This window comes from Branchiostoma lanceolatum, chromosome 2, assembly GCF_035083965.1.
Source record: "Branchiostoma lanceolatum isolate klBraLanc5 chromosome 2, klBraLanc5.hap2, whole genome shotgun sequence".
Lineage (NCBI taxonomy): Eukaryota > Metazoa > Chordata > Leptocardii > Amphioxiformes > Branchiostomatidae > Branchiostoma > Branchiostoma lanceolatum.
The window spans coordinates 4832646-4856704 of NC_089723.1; the positions used below are offsets into that span (position 1 = coordinate 4832646).

The 24059-nt window shown below is 43.8% G+C and overlaps 2 protein-coding genes across 2 annotated transcripts; both read right to left on the reverse strand.

Annotated features, from left to right (window-relative positions):
- Window positions 1–253: 253 nt before the first annotated feature.
- LOC136426541 (uncharacterized) lies at window positions 254–5478 on the reverse strand. The gene is made up of 7 exons (XM_066415205.1): window positions 5363–5478; window positions 4677–4865; window positions 3610–3851; window positions 1926–2983; window positions 1566–1722; window positions 1041–1236; window positions 254–490 (listed from the first exon to the last, which is right to left on the reverse strand). The coding sequence occupies exons 1-7, from the start codon at window positions 5405–5407 to the stop codon at window positions 365–367; spliced, it is 2013 nt and encodes a 670-aa protein (XP_066271302.1). The 5' UTR covers window positions 5408–5478; the 3' UTR covers window positions 254–364.
- A 7549-nt stretch (window positions 5479–13027) lies between these two features.
- Window positions 13028–17112, reverse strand: LOC136426542 (failed axon connections homolog). The gene is made up of 5 exons (XM_066415206.1): window positions 16896–17112; window positions 15899–16029; window positions 14611–14777; window positions 14067–14281; window positions 13028–13215 (listed from the first exon to the last, which is right to left on the reverse strand). The coding sequence occupies exons 1-5, from the start codon at window positions 17110–17112 to the stop codon at window positions 13028–13030; spliced, it is 918 nt and encodes a 305-aa protein (XP_066271303.1).
- Window positions 17113–24059: the final 6947 nt, after the last annotated feature.

Sequence of the window (24059 nt, forward strand, 5' to 3'; positions counted from 1 at the left end):
ACACGACTTTCTCTGACGGGCCACTTAGGCTAATATGTTAAAATGTGTACCAAAAAACACACTACGGATTTGGTGCGCCAATGTGCCAACATCTGCACATTCACATCCACCAAGAACGGTTAATTTCTTAAGGGGGTTTTGTGTACTTTTGCAAAAACGAAAGTGCATACCAAGATGCAGGCAGCCACTGGGCACTAAGCGATATAAAACAGGAATGACTTTGTTATAAGTTTAGCAGTTTTCCCCCTGCTTCCTGGTAACATGTATCTTATCTTCTCTAAATTCTCTTCAGAATTAGAAATGTAAGTTAAAAATCTTTGGTATTTCTTTTCAGAATTATGTGCATTCAATCTTCGTCCTTCGGCTAATTCGAATTCGAGTTTCTCCTCTTCTGCAGCCACATCATCAGTCCTGCCGCAACTGCAGCGCCGCCTGCAGCTGATCCCAGTACTGCAACCACCAGTTCCCACGTCTCATGTCGCGCAGGCTCCTATGACAAATAGGAAGTAAAATTCTTTTGACACGACCAGACTCTTCCCATCTGCTAACATTTTGGCAACTAGATACCAGTCTCCTCCAGCAGTCCTTATCCCGCTCGGCAAATGCTCTCCCGAGATCAGCCCTGCTCTTATGAACCGAGGTTTGTGGTATTGGTGGCGTCATTTCAGGTCATGGGGTCAATGAAAGAATCTACTACGCCAAAAATAATTACTCAAGCAACTGGATAAAATTTTGAAACAGTCAGACGTTTCAGACAGCATCCACTGTCTTTCGTCACATCATACTACCTGGATGTCTAACTTTCATCAACGTAAAGAATCTACTAGTTTGGGTGTGTATGCGCTACATTTTGTGGTTCCTCCTTATACTTTGACTAGTATAATCAATGGATGTAATGTAATGATGTTGATAGTTTTAGGAAGTCAGGGGAATCCCTAGTTTATTCTGTGATGTAAACATGGGCCATGATGGAAAATGCGGTTATTGGGGTAAAGTGAAAAGTATGCTCATAACTCTAATATAGAAGCACGTCTACAAACCTTTTGATTAGGAGGCCAGGTTCCGGACATGGCGGCCTCGTACTCCCCCTCGCTCCAGCTGAAGTTGCCGCACTTGGGGAAACCGCTAGGGGGCGCTAGGTGGCGGTCTGCTGCCACGTTCAGCACCATGGCCATCCCCTCAGCAAGGTGTATGGACTGGTGACAGTGGAGGAACCAGAAACCAGGGTTGTCAGACCTAAAAAAAAGGGGCAACATTTCATCATGGATTGACCTGCATTCATTCTATAAGAAAATGTCGAGAAAGTGGTAGCAATTGAGAAGTTATCATAGCAACTATAGTGGACTTTCCCTTTTAACACGGATCGAATAGCCCTGACTTCCGGCTCAGGTGCACCATGTTCTAATAGATCTCTTGCCAATTACAGCGGGGATTTTGAATTTCCCGGGACCGTGCACCAAAACGAGGCTGCCGTTGGTGCTCACTACGTATAGGCCTCGTTTAAGTGTACAACCCTGAAATATTCAAAATGGCCACCGTAAATGGCAAGATGTCTATTGCCTCACCTAAATCGGACAACCGTGTATCCGTGGGCTGGTATCAAGACTGTGTCCTTTTGTGGTGCGTTCTTCACACTGAAGGAAGGCGGCCCCTGGCGCCATGTGACGGTAGTGCACTGCTCATTGCTGCACATAACATCGGGATTGCTGTCCTTGAAGACCCCTAAACAGAATCGTAACGGATTCTTTATTTAGCGAAATTTGATTTTCATCAAGAACATGAAAAACCCTTCTGCTACAAAAATACCATCTTGCCTAGATTCTACTCTTATGGGGACAAATAAATGTTTCTTTGTTTGAGACAAGTAGCTTTTATTTTAAAACATATAATCCACCACGAAATGAATATTATTCCTCATTGCTTACCTGTAGTCCTATCGAAACTAGGATACCCCATTGCCACGACGTCAAAGGTGTATCCATGGACATGAATGTTGTGATGTGCGTTCGCAAACCTCCACGTTTGATAACTTGCTATAACAAGCTGAATGGTCTTGTTGAAGGGCATGTCCAAAATATGCGTGCATTTGCAGCCTTGCTGACAGTTCTCTAGCGGACACGGGATGATCATATTGGTACGTGGAGATTGGTAAAGCGGCGCGGTGGGAGGAAGAAACCGATGCCCGTTGATGTTGGTGCCCCCATGGAATCCAAAGTTCAGGAAATACTCCTCAACATCGTCGTTTTCAGCTGCGTCGTCCTGGGGTGATATCGGGTTGTTGGTGTCGGCAATGCTGATGCAGACTATATGACGGTCTTCCGGATATCCTTCAAATGGGCAGTTAAGAAAAACGCAGGGGTTTTCAGGAGTACACTGGCGAGGTTGAGACGTTGGGTCTTCATCTGAGGAGGAGCCTTGGTAGATTAGCACCGCTCTGGTATCCTCAACAATGTCATCAGGCGTGATTGTAATGTTTTCGGAGAAAATCGAACACGTTACACATGTTCCCTCCCGAAGAGTTTCTGCCCGGATCCAGTACAAGGCAGGAGATGCGCTGGTGTCAACCTCGAAGTCGAATCTCTCCCCTGGTGACACAATGATGGCGTCCACTGTCAGTGGGTTGATGTCGTGGCCATCAGAGGCAAGAACGCGAAGAGCGTGCTGATCAATAGAAACTTTAAAGCTGTGATCACCTCCAGCATGGATCAACCTTATGCGAATCTTCTGCCCTTCCTCCACGGTAAATTTAGACAGAGGTGCCTTGTTCGACTTGTACCTTCCACGTCCATTGATCAAGGCCGAGACAAACTGACGAGCAGTGATTTCTATCCCGTCCACAGAATACCCTCTTGAAGGTTCAGCATATTCGAACTGCCCGGCACCGCTGTGGTAAAGATTGTACTTGCTGGCGATATCCAGAGTCTCCGCTTCCTCGTGATACCAGTCATTCAACAGGAGGGGAAAAGAAGGTATGGTTGTCTGACTGGAAACAAAAACCATCGTCGAGTTTAAAAACAAACCAAAGGCACGTACCATCTTGCTTTGTACTGTGCATTTGGATATAGGAATATTTTGACCGTTAAGGGATTACTTTAATTCTTTTGCCATATATGCATATGAAGATGCAGCGCAGGCAGAAAATTGTTTAGACGTATCTGGAAAAATACTTAATAGAAGTCTAATGTACTTTTATTTCCCTTACTACAAAGGCTACGGATGTCATATTTGAGATGTAGGTACCTTTAGGAAAGGTCAGAAAACCTGGCCATAAATTATGCTACTTTGGGCCTTATGCATAATTTTTGCATATCCCTTACCATAAAAGCTACGGATGTCATATTTGAGATGTAGGTACCTTTAGGAAAGGTGAACACACCTGACCATAAATTATGCTAATGCAAAACTCGTTAGCATAATTTATGCAGAAACTTTATAATACCCTTACAGTCAATGCTAAGGATGTCATATTTGAGGTGTAGGTAATGGGAGGGGAATATCCTGCATTTTCCCGAAAATGTTGCCTTTCTAGTTAAAATAGCATTACTATTGGGTAAAAAAACGGCAGACTTTGAACAGTACAATGCATCATTCAGAGAGAAGTGCACGTACCTAGTATGTATGATGAGAGCACCGAAGAGTCCGTCGGCCATCTGACTGCTCATGTGGGAGTGGTAGTAAAACGTCCCTGCAGGGAACGCGCGAAACCGGTAGGTGAAGCTCTCGTGAGGCATGATGGGACATTGTGTGACGGATGGGACCCCGTCCATCCACGGCGTATTGCGCATGTGCAGACCGTGCCAGTGGATGGTGATGGCATCTGTCATCAGTCGGTTGACGACTGTGACAGCTACCTGAATAAATTATAAGAATAACAAAGATGCCTATTTCAAATGTGCTTTTCTCCATGCTTTTCTTTTTAAAATTATTCAACTACTTATCGATGATCACTACTGTTGGCCTAAAGCGTTAGGGTGAGACGGTGAGAGTGATGGTAAAATAAATGAGCCAAGAAGGTAACGATTTCAGTTCCGCTGGTTGGTGATTTTGTGGACAGCATAACTTTACAACTGTGTATGGATCTTTATCATACATATATTTTGTGTGGGAGAAGATGCAAGATGGCGGAAAATGGACACTTCTGATTGTTGGCCTCCTTGTGACTTTTTATGTTACTGCAATAGAACTTCGGTTTGTGATATTTCATCCTCGGACTTGCTGTGGTCATGATCCTTTGAAGGAAGATGGCTACCGGACTGCAAAAAAGTTGTATGGTTTGGGGGCCCATAACAGTATATTTTCTGTTTTGTAGTTTTGTTTGACATTTTGGAGTAGGATAACTCAAAAAGGGGTTGATGGATTTGGATGATTTTTGGCATGTAGGTACCTTAGATGATGTTTTTTTTCACGGTATTGTAAGGCCAGTGTTGGTGGCCGCTTCTGGGCACTGAACTACGTGGAAAAGATAAGAAGATAGCGGTGTACGTTTGTAGGATTGTGGGTTGTGTTGGGTGGGAAATACCCCTAGGAAGAGAGTTCCATATCTTAGCAGTGCTGGGAACGAAGATATTGATTGCTATAGAAAGACTTTGAGACAGGTATTAGTAATGCGTGACTGGTAGATTAGGGAACTTTGGCGAAGGTATAAGGTCGTGGAACTCTAATCAACTTTGCTGTACCTGTGCTCCTTCCATGACTTCTATAGCAGGTCCCGGGAACTGGCCGTTCACCAGAATGACGTTTCTCTGCACACCGTCAGCTGTGATGACGTCATCTGCTGAAACACGTGTGCCATTGACGTCATCCCGGTTACGGTCAAGGGTCAAGGTCGTGAAGAGTTCAAGATGGCCGTCATTGGTGATGGAGACCTGTTAATGATGAATTCTATTGTAACTACAAGACAACAGGCTCCTGTACAGCGGCCAGCAACTGAGGTAACAGGCTGGTCAAGGGTTAAATTTAAAAAGGTGTTTAGTTATTGTTGACTGTGCCACTGATTCAGCCATGTTGATTTGATTATATGGATGACATCCTCTGGGAACCCCAAAAACTGATGCGAGCGTATGAATAAAAAAACGTTCGGACAAAAAAAGTTGCCTTCATTATATATGAAATCTACATGGTCAGGAAGGTTCAACAAATGAATAAACACATAATATGGTGCGCGTACAGTACGATAAATCATTTTTATACTGAAAGCACTATTCCAATCTACAGCCATTGAAAGTGAGTTTGTTTTGTGATAGTACCGAAATTGACTTTGGAATTTGCTTTGGCAGACTACAATATTACTATCCGTTTCCCGAAATATTTTGCTTGGGCAATTGTGCAATCTACAGTGTGGTCAAGAAGCCTGAGGTCCTACCTGATTATTTTGTTCCCGACCCTTAACTGTCCGGGTGTGAGTCATGGTTCGGGCCCTTCTGACAACAAACCGATAGTTGCAAACGGCGTCTCCACATATCTCACCTCCCACAGGCAGCACTAACATACACAGCAAGGCAGCCAAGCCAAGACCGCTGGTTGGTCTGTGGATAAAAAAGGTTGTATGTTATAGGGGAGGTCCCTGTAGCTCAATTGGTAGCGGCTTCGCAGTTGAGCCTCCTGTTTCCAATTAGTTAGTAACTGGGAGACCCCGGATCGAATCTGGGAAGGGTATTCTTGTCGGGGCTGCACCGTCTTTCGGAAGAGACGTAAAATGGGGGTCCCGTGTTCGAGGAGGTGCCTAAAGTGCGTTACAACAACCTCATTATTCAGAAATGGATACCTACTGGCTGTCATAATACAACCTGGTTAATTTAGGGAGCACACCCCAGTTTATTACTCCGGGAAGGAGGATGACCTCCTGACGGGAGTATTGGGAATGCTTTTGTTTGCACGTTCGCAACCAGAACTCACGTTCCCGTCGTCGCATTATATATTGGTGTATAACTTTGCATGTCGTTTGCCAGGCTTGGCGCGGTGATGCACGATGTCTTTGTTACACAGTAACTGCTTTTATCGTCAATGCAATATCGTAATTGCACCCCTATTTTGACGCGCATGTCCTACTGCCCTTCCTTAGAGGCTTTAAATCCGTTCCGCATCGCTTAATGTCGTAAGCAGATACAGGGTAGTTTTTTTCTTTACTTGCTGTGATCGTATCGCCACATTGTAAAGTAGACAACGTGCATCACCCCACTCAACGTAGCAAACAACATGACAATTTACAAACCAATGTGGCAACGGGAATTGTGAGTTCTAGCTGCGAACATGTACAGAGTGACCTCCAGTTTGTGTATAAGTACAGTGCCCAGTCGCTGCGCGCATATGGGCGCACAGGGCAGGGCGGTGCACTTCGACGCACAGTGTGAAAATTGGAAATCTCTGGACCTTCAAACTTACAACACTTGGACCTTTAAACTTACTACTATCCTACGGACCCTTGTTTAGGGTTTCAATTGGAGGCTGCGCACACTCAAGTCTAGGTACTGTCTCTCCCAGGGAAGTATTCCGAAGTAAATCAAGACGATCTTGGATACGTACGTTCCAACCCAGACAGAGGGAAAGAAAAGACAGGGGAGCATTGATACTGTCCCCTAGCAAAGGAGTGCCGAACCCGTAGCTTTTGTAATTCAGCACTCGATTCCAGCTATGGTTTCTGCACTTGTCGCCCAGTGGCCGACCTTTTTGACCCTTGAAACTGGAGCACCATCACGAAATCTGCGACTTTCGTTGACTTGCAGCTCCCAGTCTTAGCCCGGGACCCAACCCCCCCCCCCCTACTTTGCCCCTGAGGGGGCTATATTTGGGGGTATTATATGTACATGTAGATGTATATGTATAATCAAGTCCTTCTTTATGCCGACACTTACTCAGATACGGAATGTCATAATAAAGATAATCCAAGCCTCTCGAGATATGCTGTCTACAAACAAACATACCGACAGACGACAACGAAAACATAACCTATGGGCGAAGGCAAACCAAGTTCGAGATCACAGAAATAGGTGGCAGCTTCCACTGAGATTTATAATTTGCAGCAAAAATGTTACCTTACCTCTGCGACAAAATGGACGGCGATGTTACAGACTTGCAGGTAATGTTAAAGACTTGCAGTGCTGATCGACCATGCAGTTTGTCTGAAATGGCGCCTACCCTGTGCTGTACCTACTCTGTTGAGAAACCGGCATTAAACCTGGAACTCGCCCGTCAACGGCAGTGAGTTGTTATTTTGGTGGGTGCTGCGAAAATGGATAGTCTGTGTCCCGTTCTTCTGTTACACAAGTGCAGGCATATACTATAAACAAACTCTTTTGACACAGGGAAATCTGAGACGTTGCATGACTGAAGTGGCAAGAATAAAGGCATCTTTTGTTCGGGTTGTTTGGAGCTAACATGGCTACCGTACACTGCAAATATATGACGTTTGTAATCAAACTGCGAATCATTATCTTCATGAAAAATGGAGATATTGTTTTGGATATGTCTGTGTATGTATCAGTCTGTGTCTTTGTGAAAGTTACATGTAAGTATGTTATTGGACGCTATTCCATCTTATGAGTTGATGGAACATATGGCCTTCCATAGGAAATGTACACGTCAAAAACAGCTAAATTCTTTTCACTGCATTTTGTGTGAAATTTGTAAGTTTAAAACCTGTTTCATAATTTTTTTTCTGTCATCATAGATCAATGAAGAGGATATGAGAAGTGCAAGCTAAAGAGGCTCAGCTTAGACCAGAAAGTCGGCTGGATTCTACAGTTGAGACAACATGAAATAAAGAGCTTTGATGTCACTGATATATATTTATTGTTGTTTGAACGGGCAAACAAAACGTTCCTTTGACAAAACCTGTTGTATGGATTTTAGCAATGAAAGCGTGAAACGGTGTACTATGTGTAGGATGACTGGCAGTGTACATTTTTATTCTCAAATGATTGTCAAACCTTCACAGACCAGTGTAAATATCTCAACTGCGGAATGACATTGTGCACCAAATACTGAATATAATAACAAATTCAGGTATGTGTGCTGCTAAAACCTAGTCATGGGATGGAGAAAAAAGTTGTTTTAGAAATGTACATATGTAGTAATTATTGATTTGATGTGAATTTGGTAATAATCGTAGCCAATGTTACTGTTAGTTTGTAGATTTAATTAAGGGTGATACACCTTGCAATATTGAATGTTGTTCTATTGGTAAAATACAATTTTGCTTCAATGAAGACAATGTTGCATTGTTTTTGCAGAGTGGGACTTTTCACCAATGCATAAGAATAGTTTAACATGCAGTCCTTCTACTTTCAGTCTTTGCTGATCACACAAACTTTCACTGCCTCTATAAATGTGTGCTGGGTCATGTTCATTATATTGTTTCACTTCTACTATCAGCTACCTCCATACATACTAATAAACACTCACATAGAATACTACCAGCTAGTTGATTCTTAATATGATATCTGAATGACACTCCATTTTATGTTCAGATATTTGACCATATCACATTTTCTGTCTTTCTAGCTATAGCTGTAGATTTTATCCTGGGGTACCTGGAAAACAGGCCACAGTCTAGACATACGATGTATTGGCAAAACAGATTAATGAACTGGACTAGCCATAGATGCTATGGACGGGTGCTTAAGACATCCTTTGGTTCTTATCTGCTGTCCAAACAGTCAACCAATCCTTTTGCGATTTCTTTCCGTATGCACGTATATTTGTTTCAAAAGTCTTTCTTTACTTGCTGTGATCGTATCGCCACTGTCACATTGTAAAGTAGACAACGTGCATCACCCCACTCAACGTAGCAAACAACATGAGAACTTACATACCAATGCGGCAACGGGAATTGTGAGTTCTAGCTGCGAACATGTACAGAGTGACCTCCAGTTTGTGTATAAGTACAGTGCCCAGTCGCTGCGCGCATATGGGCGCACAGGGCAGGGCGGTGCACTTCTGCGCACAGTGTGAAAATTGGAAATCTCTGGACCTTCAAACTTACAACACTTGGACCTTCAAACTTACTACTATCCTACGGACCCTTGTTTAGGGTTTCAATTGGAGGCTGCGCACACTCAAGCCTAGGTACTGTCTCTCCCAGGGAAGTATTCCGAAGTAAATCAAGACGATCTTGGATACGTACGTTCCAACCCAGACAGAGGGAAAGAAAAGACAGGGGAGCATTGATACTGTCCCCTAGCAAAGGAGTGCCGAACCCGTAGCTTTTGTAATTCAGCACTCGATTCCAGCTATGGTTTCTGCACTTGTCGCCCAGTGGCCGACCTTTTTGACCCTTGAAACTGGAGCACCATCACGAAATCTGCGACTTTCGTTGACTTGCAGCTCCCAGTCTTAGCCCGGGACCCAATCCCCCCCCCCCTACTTTGCCCCTGAGGGGGCTATATTTGGGGGTATTATATGTACATGTAGATGTATATGTATAATCAAGTCCTTTTTTATGCCGACACTTACTCAGATACGGAATGTCATAATAAAGATAATCCAAGCCTCTCGAGATATGCTGTCTACAAACAAGCAAACCGACAGACGGTAACGAAACATAACTTATGGGCGAAGGCAAACTACGTTCGAGATCACAGCGATAGGAGGCAGCTTCCACAGAGATTTAGAATTTGCAGCAAAAATGTTAACGTTGGGTAACCTAAATTCGGGATTTTTCCGATAATGGTTGACTGAAATCAATCTAGCAGAACAATAAACCATCCTTTTTTTCTATTATTCTGTCAGTATCATGTACTATCTTTGCACTAATCATATATATGGTAGATTTTGTCTCTAGTCGTGCTGACACCATAATATTTCAACTTGAAACTACCGTGCGCCGCACGCACAATTGTGGTGCTGTCGGACAGGGGGGCACATTAATTCGGGAGAGAAGATTCGTCTTGAATATCTTACCGCTAATCACATTTTATACAGCAGCTATTCGTTCTATCCTTGGCTTGAGGAGAGTGCTATGGATATAGACGTGTCCAAGTAAAAAAAATACACGAAGAAACGGCCGTACCGCACACATCAGGCCAGTTCGGGAACAACCCGTGTGTTGAGTCGGTAGAACTTCACTCAAAGTCGGCCCATCGTCATCATCGGGCAACGTGTAACGTTACATTATTCATGGGAAGTTAGCTGGATGCCGTAGCAATGGTAATACTACTATGTCCATGTGTTCCTTGTTGTGTTAGGAGCAAACTTTGAGGAAAATATCTTCCTCAGTCCACTATCCCACGCAACATTTAGACAAAAAAGTGTTCCTCACAAACCTTTGTCGTCTGCTTGACAACAGGATTCTGGTTAACAATATGGCGGCGGGAAAATACACGTGCCGTAGGTTGTAGCAACAGAGAGGAGTTTTGATGATTGATCACACTTAGAATATAGTTGCAGGTTAGCAAAAGATATTGTAATAAGTTGTCTTATAAATAATTGTGTTTAGCAGGCAGGAGATGTGACATTCGTCTTATAAACCAGCGAACAACCGTGCTGGGTGATTCTCCCACGAAGCCCCCAGACTCTGTCAATAAGGGACGGAGAGTTTTTGACGTCGCCAACTTCTAATGCATGGTTATCGAAGCTTTTCAGCCAGTGTTCTGAATACGTTAGTCTATCTGCTTTGCATTGCTGGCGTTATAACTGATTTTGCATGTAGCACATATCCCTAAATACCCCGTTTTCGAAAAATCCCGACTTTAAGTACCCCACGAATTTAGGTTACCCAACGTTACCTTACCTCTGCTATAAGATGGACGGCGATGTTACAGACTTGCAGGCAATGTTAAAGACTTGCAGTGCTGATCGACCATGCAGTTTGTCTGAAGTGGCGCCTACCCTGTGCTGTACCTACTCTGTTGAGAAACCGGCATTAAACATGCGGAGTGGCAAAGTTTTACATCAGACATATGTTTGGAACTCACCCGTCAACGGCAGTGAATTGTTATTTTGGTGGGTGCTGAGAAAATGGGTAGTCTGTGTCTCGTTCTTCTGTTACACAAGTGCAGGCATATACTATGAACAAACTCTTTTGACACAGGGAAATCTGAGACGTGGCATGACTGAAGTGGCAAGAATAAAAGCATCTTTTGTTCGGGTTGTTTGGAGCTAACATTGCTACCGTACACTGTAAATATATGACGTTTGTAATTAAACTGCAAATCATTATCTCCATGAAACATTTTATTATCGGAACCTGCAGTGTTCACTAGAAATTATGTAATGTTATGCTTGGAACCTGCAGTGTTCACTTGAAATTATGTAATGTTATGCTTGGAACCTGCAGTGTTCACTTGAAGTTCGGTCGACTTTGATTGTGCTGTGTTTTGATTGATTAGTATCATGAACTTGATTGTGCTGTGTTCTGATTGATTATTATTATGAACTTGATTATGCCGTGTATTGCTTATTGATTATTGTGGTCAATCATGTGTATCAGTGATTTGGGTCTTTATTTTGACTATGTTTATTGTATGCAAGTTAGCTGATGATGTAACGTTATGCCATTGTCAGGATATTCTGTTTTATGCTTTGCTATATTTTGTTATTTTTTATGTATTGTACATGTATTGATTGTAGGATGTATCATCCAGTCCCCCATTGTTTTGCAACTTTTATTAAATAGTTAGTTAGCTTAGTTTTCTAAGGTTAAGTTAAATGATGCGGGAGCATCATTAAGCGTGCCGGGGGGTGGTGTAACAGGCGTCATATTAGCGTAGGACGGCCGGGGTCACGGGTAGGGGCCACGTGACACGGGCGCGTCCTGACGTCAGCCTGACCACGCTCGCGTAGACCCGCCTCCCGAAAATATGATAAAGGTCGCGGGACACCGCCTTGAGAGGCAGTCTTCATCATGTAAGATTAGAGCAGAGATCGTCTCGCTGTCATCTTCTATACTCGCCGGTTAGAGTAGCATCATTTGTCGTCCGTCCACTTCTGTTCATGTATTTGTATCTTATTAGTAACTTCCTACATTCCTTTATATCCTTGCATCCATTGTGTGTTGTCGACAGCAGTATCTTGAATAAAGTATCACATCAAACTGTAAACCGAACCGAGTCTTGGCAATATTTTGTGAGAGCTTCGTGTGGTGACAGCACATCGTAAACGTAAGAATAATAGCCCAAGTCCTACCCAAAAGACCATCTTGTCACATCTCCATGAAAAATGGAGATATAGTTTTGGGCGTGTCTGTCTGTCTGTCTGTCTGTCTGTCTGTCTGTGTGTCTTCGTGTTTGTGTTTCCGGACTACTGTAGTCAGCATAACTCAAGAACCTCTTTATGGATTACGATGATATTTGATATGTGGTCGCGTATTGTGAGGCCGAAAGTCAAGGCCCCCTGGTATGTACCTTGGTACTGCAGCAGAACTTCCGCTTTTCTTTCTTTTGACCTGGACGTGCCATACATACCATGCATGGTTTTGATTTTTTGTGTCAGATAGCTTGTGATGCAATAAAGAAGTGGTGTCGGTTTGGGCCCCCTAGCAGCTTGCAGGGACGTTATAGTGAAAATCTTCTAAGGATAATAACCGAACAAAGGAACGACGGATTTCCATGATATTTAGTATGCAGTTAGCTAAGACAGAGATGTACATGATGAAGTGCTAATTATGCTAATTGGGACTTCATTTGCAAAACTAATGAGGACAATCTATATTTGCAGTGTTTTCCATTACAAGATTCAAATACATGTACATGTAAGGTTCCGGGTCGGAGTTCATGTCATTCTAAACATCTACGTGTGCGATCTTGTAATTCACACTGACACAGCCTCTTTACTTATTCATCATATCATCTATTATCTATATGCATCAATGGTTGATTATAGGTTACCTTCATTCAACATTAATCTTTTAGTCCTTTAACTGCTTAGCATCCTTCCTTGTTTAACTTATGATTATTATTACATATGAATTTCATGTCAATCTATACATGAAACCTCCATACAACCAACAGTTGATGTTACAGGTGTAATTTTTCTTTTCAGAGGAATTGTTCTGAAATTACCTTAACTACAGATATAGGTACAGTTTTGCTAGTCAGCTGGTCCCAGTCTGGCCAATAGCGGTTCTATTGCGGTTGAAGTAGGCCTGAAGGTTGGGGCAGTCCACAGTGACAAGCCTTTCCAGGTAGATGCCGGGGAAAGCACAACAAGCCACCGACAGCTGACCGAACGCTGCTGCATCCACCTCAGTAGGCTCATCGCCCATCAGGTAAGGTTTGGTACCTGGACAAAAAGCAAAAAAAAAAGAAAAGCTATCTGCCACCCAAAAATCAAGCACGTCCAGGTCAAAAGATTCAAAAACGGAAGTTCTGCTGCAGTACCAAGGTCACAAACCAGGGGTCCAAATTTGACCTTGACCTTCGGCTTCCCAACATCTGCCCACATACCAAATATCATCGTAATCCATCAAGAGGCTCTTGAGTTATGCTGACTAGAGTAGTCCGGAAACACAAACAGACAAACAAACACACAGACACACCTAAAACTATATCTCCATTTTTCATGGAGATAATAATTGAACTACACCGTTACATTGTTAGATGAGAAGAGCTACCCCACATACTACTAGAATTGACCTTAACTGACGTCTTCCCAATACCTTAGTAATCCACATACCAAATATCATCACAATTCATCCAGAGGTACTTAAGGTGTGCTGACCAACATATCTGGAATCACAAACAAACAGACACACGCAAACCAATACCTCCATTTTGTCATGGAGGTAATGTGCTGGTGCTCTTCCTGGTGTGAGTGCAGTCCAGACTTTCACAACTCGTACTTTCTGTACATGACTGGTGTATTACACTAAAGGACGTTTACTGGTCATGTGAAACCAATAGTTTAACAAATTTAAATGGAAATCTTTGTTGACACAACAAAAGTGCAGCGACTTCCGTAAGGTCTTCTACAACTATACATGCAAACAACAAACAATGGGATACAAAATAATTGACCTACGTACAAGTATAACAAGTATATGAATACAGTACTTCAACATGTCGAGTAAAGGAATCGGTGATGACATGTAGATTATTCAAAGGTTTCAATCCGAAAATGTAAGTAATATTTACCCAGAAAATGTGAGAGAGCCTTGATATCCTTCTCCAAGATGCCTTCTATTTCGTCCCTGGAGTAGCGCCCGACGCCATGAGTCCACAGTTTCCGCCTCACATTGCTCCTGGCAGACCTCGTCAGGAGGAACATGATGATCCTGGGAGCTGTCCAGGGAGCCACCACTTCCTGCAGCTTGTCAATGTTATTTATCCACCTGTTCCGGACACCACCCCTACACAGCAAAACCACACATTAGTTTAAAGATTATCAGGACATTGTCTTAAAGGCAGCATTTCAAGTTTTCTGTGATGTAATACTGTATCCTCGTCCTCATGAGAACCTGACTTTGGTTAGTGACTTTCTCTCGGATGGTATGTAAAGCCGGATGCTCGCTCCCGGTGTTGAAGACGGCCACAAACCAAGAAAGGTTCCACCGCACTAGGGGTCCGTCTCGGTGTGATTGGATCAAACCTCACCATTTGGTCTTACTCAGCTTGTACTTGCAGTGCAACCCTGGTACTTACAGCACAACTCTGGTACCATATATGTAACGTTACGTACCAAAACGTGTTCTCCTCCAACATCTTAGTGAAGGCTCTACTAACAGCCTTATCTGTATCACTCAGGATCTGGTCCAGGTCCACGCCTTTCTCCCTGTTCAGGAACTCTATGATGAGACCAGAGTCTCCCATGGCTTCGCCATTGTACTCTATCCACGGGACTTTTCCCTGCGGATGCAATGTTTTAGAACTCAAGTTGAACTCTACGATATTCTATCTACAAAATCAAAAGTACAGTCAAACCTGCCCAAGAAGACCTGTTAGGGGGCTGATAAAATCGGGTCTATGTGGACTGGTGGTTACTGTAGACAGGTTCTTGTTGCTTTTGCCGATAAAAAATTATCTAAGGGACCACCAAAAAGTTGTCACAATAACCAGGCGGTCCTTATGTAGGGGTGGTCACTTGTACAGATTTCACTATGATAAATATAAGAGTTATGAAGAAAAAAGTTGGTCACTACAACTTATTAATAGATTACCACTCACACGGTCATACCAGACATTATCTTAAGCAAATATATTGAGACACTCTGATCTACATTTGTGCTAAATTTGATTGACAGAAAAGAATGGCGCTCGACCTATGAATGCATGGTCATGGCCGATGAGTACTAGCCTGACTAAATCGCACTCCTATCGGCCTGTCCGACCGACCAATCTCTTGAGGGAGGGGTCACGATCAGCATAAACAGCGAGAGATCACCCTCCTAAAAGCAGGACCCCTATCGCTCGATTCGTTGGCTCGCTCGCGTAGAGGCCCTGCTCTTAAGCCCCGGTAGACACGGTTCTGGCGACGTTATTGACAGTTGCGCTGCCTCATGAATAATTAATGAGCTATCCTTATCTGGCCCAAACCTTGAACCCAAAGTAACGATGTAAGCCGTAACCTGATTGGTTGATAGCTTCCCAGCGAGCTTTGCGGGTTCGCTTCAGATGAGCCTGAGCAAACCCTCTGATCGGCTGAAAGCTGTTTTAGTGGCGACGTCGCCAGAACCCAGAATACCGGCTCGGAAAAGCAGGGCCCCTACTCGAGGTAACAAACCGAGCTATAGCGGCCCTGCTTTGAGGAGAATATGTAACATAGGCTATAATGGGGATAACAGCAATGGAAACATGATCAATTGAAATCAAAGTTCCAATCTTTTTTTGTGTAAAACTAGGTTAAGTTTAAATATAATTAAGATATAATGTAGGCAAATCCAAAGCTTCAGCTATGTTTGTATTTGAATTGAAGAGTAGAGTAGAGTAGAGTAAAACCACACTACTAAACGTTTTGCGTACACACAAACCTTTGGGCCCATACTCAAACCATACACGGTCTCGTACGGAATATCAGCCATACGCAGATATGTCTCCAGCTTCATACCGAACGGACTCAGGCATGGGATCGCCTTCACGGGTGGCCATGTATGGTAGTACACTTATCCTGGGGAAGAAAATTAGAGGGAATTTAGACATTAAAAAAACAAAGCAACGATCTTATGCAATTAATTATGCAATTAACATTTCTACTGAACGTAGAAACATGAGTCTAGAGTAAAATTATAACAATCTTTTTACGTTATAGTATCCGAACGTTCCTTTGCAATTAGCCTTCGGAGGAGCAAGGGTGCCCTCCGATTACTACCGGGGCTCCTACAATCTCACTACCCTTTTTCCGGGTGCATGCCCGTAGCCAGCTGCAGGGGGGGTTCGGGGGGTTCAGAAGAACTCCCCCCACAGGCTTGAAGGTCCACTTTCACAGGCTTGAAGGTCCACCTTTCAATGTTCAAGATTTTTTTTCAAGGCGGACTTATTTGTATCACCAGCAAGGCCACAGAGGCAAGAATCCTAGAAAAAAACTGCTCACTTTGTCTCTGATTTTCCCTCTGAAACCCTTTCAAAAACACAGGAAGTGGCCTTTCAAAATTAAAGGTTCAATTTTTGAACCTCGAAGGTCCGAGGGTTTTTTTCAAGGTGGACTTATTTGTATCACCAGCGGGGCTGGAATCCAAGAAAAATTGCTCACTTTGTCTTTGATTTCTTTCTTTGAAATCCTCTCAAAAACACACGAAATGCCATATCAGAAGGTTCAATTTTTACAATTTTCCGGGGGGCATACCCCCGGACCCCCTGTGGCGCTCGCTGGTCCCTCAAACATTAAAAAGACCCCCCCCCCCATCAAAATCCTGGCTACGGGCATGGGGTGGAGTAGCAACCGTTGGTTGACCCCTGCATGGGGTTTGGGCCAAACTCCCTGCCTTTGCGCCACGCCGACGCCACAATGCGATTCAACAGTAGCCTTACCTGGCGTAAACTCTGACCTTGACTTGACTTTGTTCCTCCTCTGTCCATCCGTACCCCAGACGGTCCGCAGCACCGTTCCGACAAACAGCACAGAGCCGCCGACCAGGACAGCCTGGCCCGGAGAGAGTTGGGTGGGGTCCGTGAACAACAGTAGAGCTGAAGCTTGGAGGGTCTCATACAGGGCAGCTAGCGCTCCCTGGGTACTTCCTAGCAACATTTTCACTAAACCTTGAAGTGAGTATCCTAGGTTTGAATAACTTTTAAAAGTAATGAAAGTAACTGCTGGGCACGAACAGGACAGTATCTGCCTTATCCCTTATTGGTGGGACCATCATGTGACTCGTGGGTTTACTTAGTTCAGTTTGCTACTTTGCCCCTCGTGGGGTCATCTGGGGGCAATCTGAAGTTGAAGTTGACTTTAAGCCTGCCTCTCAAGACACTCTTCCCACGTATAGCTGTTCTTCGCGTACTACTCTTCGCAAGCAAAGACCCAGTCATCTCATCTGATCATCAGAACTTCGCCAGCTGATGGAAGACAGGGCCAAGTTGAGAAGGAGAACCCATGTTGACATCGCTAGGTGTCAAGGGTAACATTAAAGTGCCAAGGTTCATCTAGATGGATCATCTAATCGTGGAGTAGCCGCCTTGCGTATGGGCTTGGAACTGCACGATCGGCCTATTGTGACGGTCGCTCACCCGTCAGGTTTTGTGCTCCGGTCGCCAGAAGTGGTCCTTTGATTTTTTTCACGGAGATATTTTTCTAAGCGTGTCTGTGTGCGTGTTTGCGTGTGTGTTTGTGTGTGTGTCCGGATGCTTGTAGTCAGCATAACTCAAGAACGTCTGGATGGATTGTAAAGATATTTGGTATGTGGGTAGGTGTTGGGAGAACAAAGGTCAAGATTGATTTCGGGCCCCCTGGTAAGTGACCTTGGTACTGCAGCACAACTTTCGTTTTTGTATCTTTTGACCTGGACGTGCTGTGGTCTTGACTTACTGGTGGCAGATATTGTGTGATGTAAGGAAGAAGTGATGTAGGTTTGGGCCCCCTAGTAGCTTGCTCTGGAACTGCATGGGCGTTTTTGTCAAAATGTTCCAAGAGGAATAACTGAGGAACGATGTAGTTAAAGGACATCTATTTTTAGTATGCAGAGATGTACATAATGAAGGGTAAATTATGCAGGTTACCCTGTTTGTTTACAGTACCAGCTTTGAGTTCAATGATCGATTGCCACTGAGAGGGCCGTACGTATTCAGCGCCCACTGTGTTTCAATATGACCCTATCCACGATATTCATGCTATAGTTTGCTTATGTTTGTGACTTTTTTGCATTAAACTTAAACTTCAACTATTCCATGAGCCTACCTCATATGCATGAGCGATTCAGTAACCTCAATGCCGTATTTGCATGAAAACATTAACATGGACCCAAAGTCGTAGATAAAGGCACTCCATAATAAGCCTTGATTTTTTGGCGAACGTAATGTGCTCGTGGAGCTCATTTTTTTAAAATTTTTGGAATCGGATGAAACTTGATGCACGCGCGGATATCATCCATATAATCAAATCAACAAAAAAACAGGTGAACTATTTATTGCATGAGTATGATGGAAGGAGAATTATTGAACTTTACAGTGTGACTACAACTACGAGTGTGCCCTTGGTTTCACTACGTCATGACCACCAGGTTACTGCATCGATTATGCTAATGAGGTAGGGGTCGTATCAAGAGTTGTAATCAAATGCAAAAAAAAATGTCACCAACACAGGCAAATTACTTCGTGAGTATCGTGGAAATGTCACTAGTGGAACAAGAGAGGAGTTTACAGCGTGACTTCAACTAAAACTGTGCCCTTGGATTCACTACGTCATAGGTCATGACGATAAAGTTACTGAATCGGTTATACCAATGAAGTAGAAGTCAGTTGTAGTTAAATGCAAAAATATCCCCAATATAGGCAAAATACTGAATGAGTACCATGGAAAGAGAACATCGGAACCAAGAGATAGGTTTACATCGCAACTACAACAACAAATGTGTCCTTGGTTTCACTACGTCATAGGTCATGACGATCATGTTACTGAACAATTATGCTAATGAGGTAGGGCTCATGTCAACAGTTGGAGTTTAATGCAAAAATATCACCAACACAGGCAGACTATTGTATGAATGGCATGGAAAGGGGATTATTGCAATTTGAGCGTAACTACATCTACAACTGTGTCCTTGGTTTCACTACTTCATAGGTCATGACGATCATGTTACTGGACCATTATGCTAATGTATGAATGGCATGGAAAGGGGATTATTGCAATTTGAGCGTAACTACATCTACAACTGTGTCCTTGGTTTCACTACGTCATAGGTCATGACGATCATGTTACTGGACCATTATGCTAATGACTTAAGGTTCAGGTAACATGCAGTTTTAGTTTAACACAAAAACGTCACCAATACAGATAAACTACTGCATGAGTATCATGGAAAGGGAAATTTTGAAATAATGGGATAGTTTATGCAAACGTTTACAATACAGTGAGCGCTGAATACGTACGGCCTTCTCCATGGCAATTGACCATTGACCCCAAACCTGGTCCTGTAAACAAACAGGGTAACGCTTACTTAAACAAACATGGTTTCACCTTCGCTGCCGAAACTACGTACGCATATGAGCTGAGAATTTCCCCACTATTTCACAAGATTTAAGAAGAAGGCTAGAGGATCAGAACACCGCCAGTATGAAGAGCGACTTGTTGCAAAAGCTTCAGGAGTTCCCGAGTCCGTTTTTCTGGGACTTGAACGAGTCGATGTACGAAAACGTGCACGAGAAATTGAGCAAGTGGACATGTTCTGATGCCGACCGACTTGCCTGGCAAAACGCCATGGCCTTCCTGTCGTACGCTCGGGATAACGACTCGCTACAGGCCCGCAGACAGTTTCAGGAGGTTCTAAAGGAAGACCCGGAGAACCTCGTGGCACTGACCAGTCTAGCCTACATAGATGTTAAACACAGCGATGTGGAAAGCGCAGAGACTACGCGGAGGGCGTTGGCGGAACTGAAAGAGTCGGGAGGTGAAACTCAGGTTCAGAAGAGGTGGGCCGCCGCCATGTTTGAGAAATCGTTTTGCCTGACTCGATTTGGCCTGTGGCGATATAAAGAGGCTCAAAGTTCTATTGAAGAAGCTCTCAAGTTCGACAGTGACAACAAGGAATGGCTAAAAGCGGAGACGTTCCTGCTGACTAAACAGGCGTTGTCCCGAGTGAATTATGGTGAAATAAAAACTTTCCTGGACCAGGCAGCGGACAACGTTCTCAAAATACAGCAAATTGAGCCCGGAAGTGGAGAATCTCTTTGCATGACGGCCGAACTGTTTGAGGCCGCTGAAAGCAGATGGCAAGGTCGAAGATGGATGAAAGACTACAAGCGCAGAAACCCGGACCAAGGTCTTAATCCAACTGTGCTATACCAACAGGCTTACGAACTTTGTCCGACCAATCAGCACATTTGCCGCCAGGCAGTTCTTCACTTTAAGGCAACACGTAAATGGGAAAAGATGGAGGCAATCCTCACGAAGGCTCTCAAAGACTTTCCCAAAGACCATCTTCTTTACCATCAGTATGGCCTTCCGTACTTCATTCCGTTTTCACTAGCTGTCGGGGAGGCAAAGAAGGCCAAAGGCAAAAGAAAGAAAGAGGCCCAGGCAAGTGCAAAGGTCAAGATGGCATCCGCCTCCTTGCCTAAGGCAGAAGAGTACCTGAGAGAGGCACTAAAAATCGACTCCCTGTTCACGCGGTGCAGGGTCTGTTTGGCCCAGTGCCTGTACTATCAAGGTAAGGTTCCGGAGAGTTGGCAACAGTTTAGTATCGCAGCTGAAGATGCCAGACACAACAGGAACAAAGTAGAGACAAAAAGGGAATGGGCCAAGCTCCTGATCCAGGAAGGGAATGAATTGGGAGCACTGATGCGGCTCTGCGAAGCACTGAAGTTTGAGGGTCAGACCGGTGCACCGGTCTACCGCGGGTTGGACAACGCTCTGAATAGCTGGTGCAAACTTGACCCACGCGACCTGAAACCTATCCGAGTTAGGGCGGCGTTTGCACTAGAAGCAGGAAACGAAGACAACGCCATCGAATACTACAAACAAGCCCTTAAGATCGACGCCGACGACATCCACAGCCTGATAGGCTTAGGAAAGGCGTACTGGAAGAAAGGCAAAGAACATTTCGAAGAAGCCAAAGAGTGGCTTGAGAAGGCTTCTGGCCTGGGAAGTAACGAAGCAGACGACAAGCTCACTGAACTGGAACTAGAGATGATGCAGCTAGAAGAGCAGAGTGGTACAACAACCCCCCCTCGTGAGAACTTGAGCTATGGAACTACAGAAAGACCACACACTTACGAGAACGAGTTGAGTGATTCAAATGGGTAAAGTTTGCAGGGTGCGACAAAAGGATACAGCTCACCCCAGCCATGATCAGTGGGACTGTTAAGCGACTCTGCAGAAACTAATCAGAAATCAAACTTTCAATGACATCTGAAACAATTGAGTGTGTATGCGGAAACAGGTCGCAAAAGAACTGCTCTACAGTTTGAACGACAGACACAAGAATCAAGAGATGTGGTAGGCATCCGTCCATCTCATGAGATGATGGTAGTGTTGTGAAAAGATATAGGTCAGTTAAGCCCTGATTATCTTTTGAAAGGCAGAAACCATTTTCACAGAAAGGATGAAATGAAAAAAAGAGTGTTAAAGTTCACCCAAAAAAAATGGCCAATGCAATTGCACCAATGAAGTGAACCAGTGCATTGACCTGTATCTAGATGCATGTAGAATCTAAATGATTTACATTACTGTTACATTATAAAGACAACAAATCTAATTTATGGTATACATGAAAAATTGACAATTCCTGGTACTCTGTGCAGCATCAACTAACTAGTTTGTTATGTGTTTCTTTACGATAGCAAGTTCAGAGGATAGAGTGAAGCAATAGTATCATGTAATTGACCTTATTGTAATCAACATGGCCCAGTTTACAATGTACAAGTTGATTGGAATATTTGAAAAGGAAGTTTGGGAATTGACGATGGTACAGAGTTCGAAAGCCATGAAAATTATATTTTTTTGTGGTACATTTGTACCTCTGATGAAAAATATTCCATTCTGTGAAGACAAAAAACACACCCCAGTCTTCTTTGAAGCAGAATTATATTCACCAATAGAACAACATTCAACATCGCAAGGTGCATCACCCTTATATCTACAAAGTAACATTGGTTACTAGTATTAAGCTTTGTACACCCTATGTACATAAGTGTTAAAAGTATGTTCAGCAACAACATACACCAAATTCACCTAAAATCAATAGTTTCCACATAAAATGTCACCAACAGAGGCAAATTATTTCGTGAGTATCATGGAAATGTCACTATTGAAACAAGAGAGGACAGCGTGTCTTCAACTAAAACTGTGTCCTTGTATTCACTACGTCATAGGACATGACGATCAAGTTACTGAATCGGTTATGCCAATGAAGTACTACCCTTGTGAGTTGTAGTTAAATGCAAAAAATATCCCCAATATAGGCAAACTACTGAATGAGTACCATGGAAAGGGAACCTTGGAAACAAGAGAGGAGTTTACAGCGCAACTACAACAACAAATGTGTCCTTGGTTTCACTACGTCATAGGTCATCACTCTCAGGTTACTGAACCATTGTGGTAATGGCGTCGGGCTCTCTCAATAGTTGTAGTTTAGGCTAAATGCAAAAAATGTCACAAACACAAGTTAACTACTGCGTGAGGACCATGGAAAGGGGATCGTTGAAATTTACAGCGTAACAACAACTGCTTGGTTTCACTACGTCATAGGTCATCACGATCAGGTGACTAAACCATTATGCTAATGAGGTAGGGTTGAGCCAAAAAGGTTCACGTAACATACAGTTTTAGTTCAACGCAAGAATGTCACCAACATAGATAAACTACTGCATGAACATCAAGGAAAGGGAAATTTTGAAATAATGGGGGAGTTTACACAAACTTTTACGATACAATGAGCGCTGAATACGTACGGCCCTCTCCATGGCAATTGACCATTGACCCCAAACCAGGTACTGTAAACAAACGGTAACGCTTACTTAAGTAAACATGGTTTCACCTTCGCCACCGAAACTACGTATGCATATGAGCTGAAAATTTCCTCACTATTTCACAAGATTTACGCCTCGGTTGAAGAAGGCTAGAGGATCAGAACACCGTCAGTATGGAGAGCGACTTGTTGCAAAAGCTTCAGGAGTTCCCGAGTCCGTTTTTCTGGGATTTGAACGAGTCGATGTACGAAAACGTGCACGAGAAATTGAGCAAGTGGACATGTTCTGATGCCGACCGACTGGCTTGCAAGAACGCCTTGGCCTTCCTGTCCTACGCTCGGGATAACGACTCGCTACAGGCCCGCCGACAGTTTCAGGAGGTTCTGGAGGAAGACCCGGAGAACCTTGTGGCACTGACCAGCCTGGCCTACATAGATGTTAAACACAGCGATGTGGCAAGCGCAGAAACGAAGCGGAGGGCGTTGGCGGAACTGAAAGAGTCGGGAGGTGAAACTGAAGTCCAAAAGAGGTGGGCCGCCGCCATGTTTGAGAAAGCGTTTTGCCTGACTCGATTTGGCCTGTGGCGATATAAAGAGGCTCAAAGTTGCATTGAAGAAGCTCTCAAGTTCGACAGTGACAACAAGGAATGGCTAAAAGCGGAAACGTTTTTGCTGACTAAACAGGTGGAAAGTCTGATGGCTCGAGTGAGTTACGGTGAAATACAAACTTTCCTGGACCGAGCAGCGGCAAACGTTCTCAAACTACAGCAAATGGAGCCCGGAAGTGGAGAGGTCCTTTGCATGACTGCTGAACTGTTTGAGGCTGCTGGAAGTACATCCCAAGGCGGAGCTTGGTTGAAAGCCTACAAGCGCAGAAACCCTGACGAAAGTCTCGATCCATCCATCCTATACGAGAAGGCGTACGAACTGTGCCCGACAGATCAGTATGTTTGTCGACAGGCAGTGCTTCACTTTAAGGCCGCACGTGACTGGGAAAAGATGGAGGCAATCCTCGCGAAGGCCCTCAAAGACTTTCCCAACGACCATCTTCTATACCATCAATATGGTCTCCGGT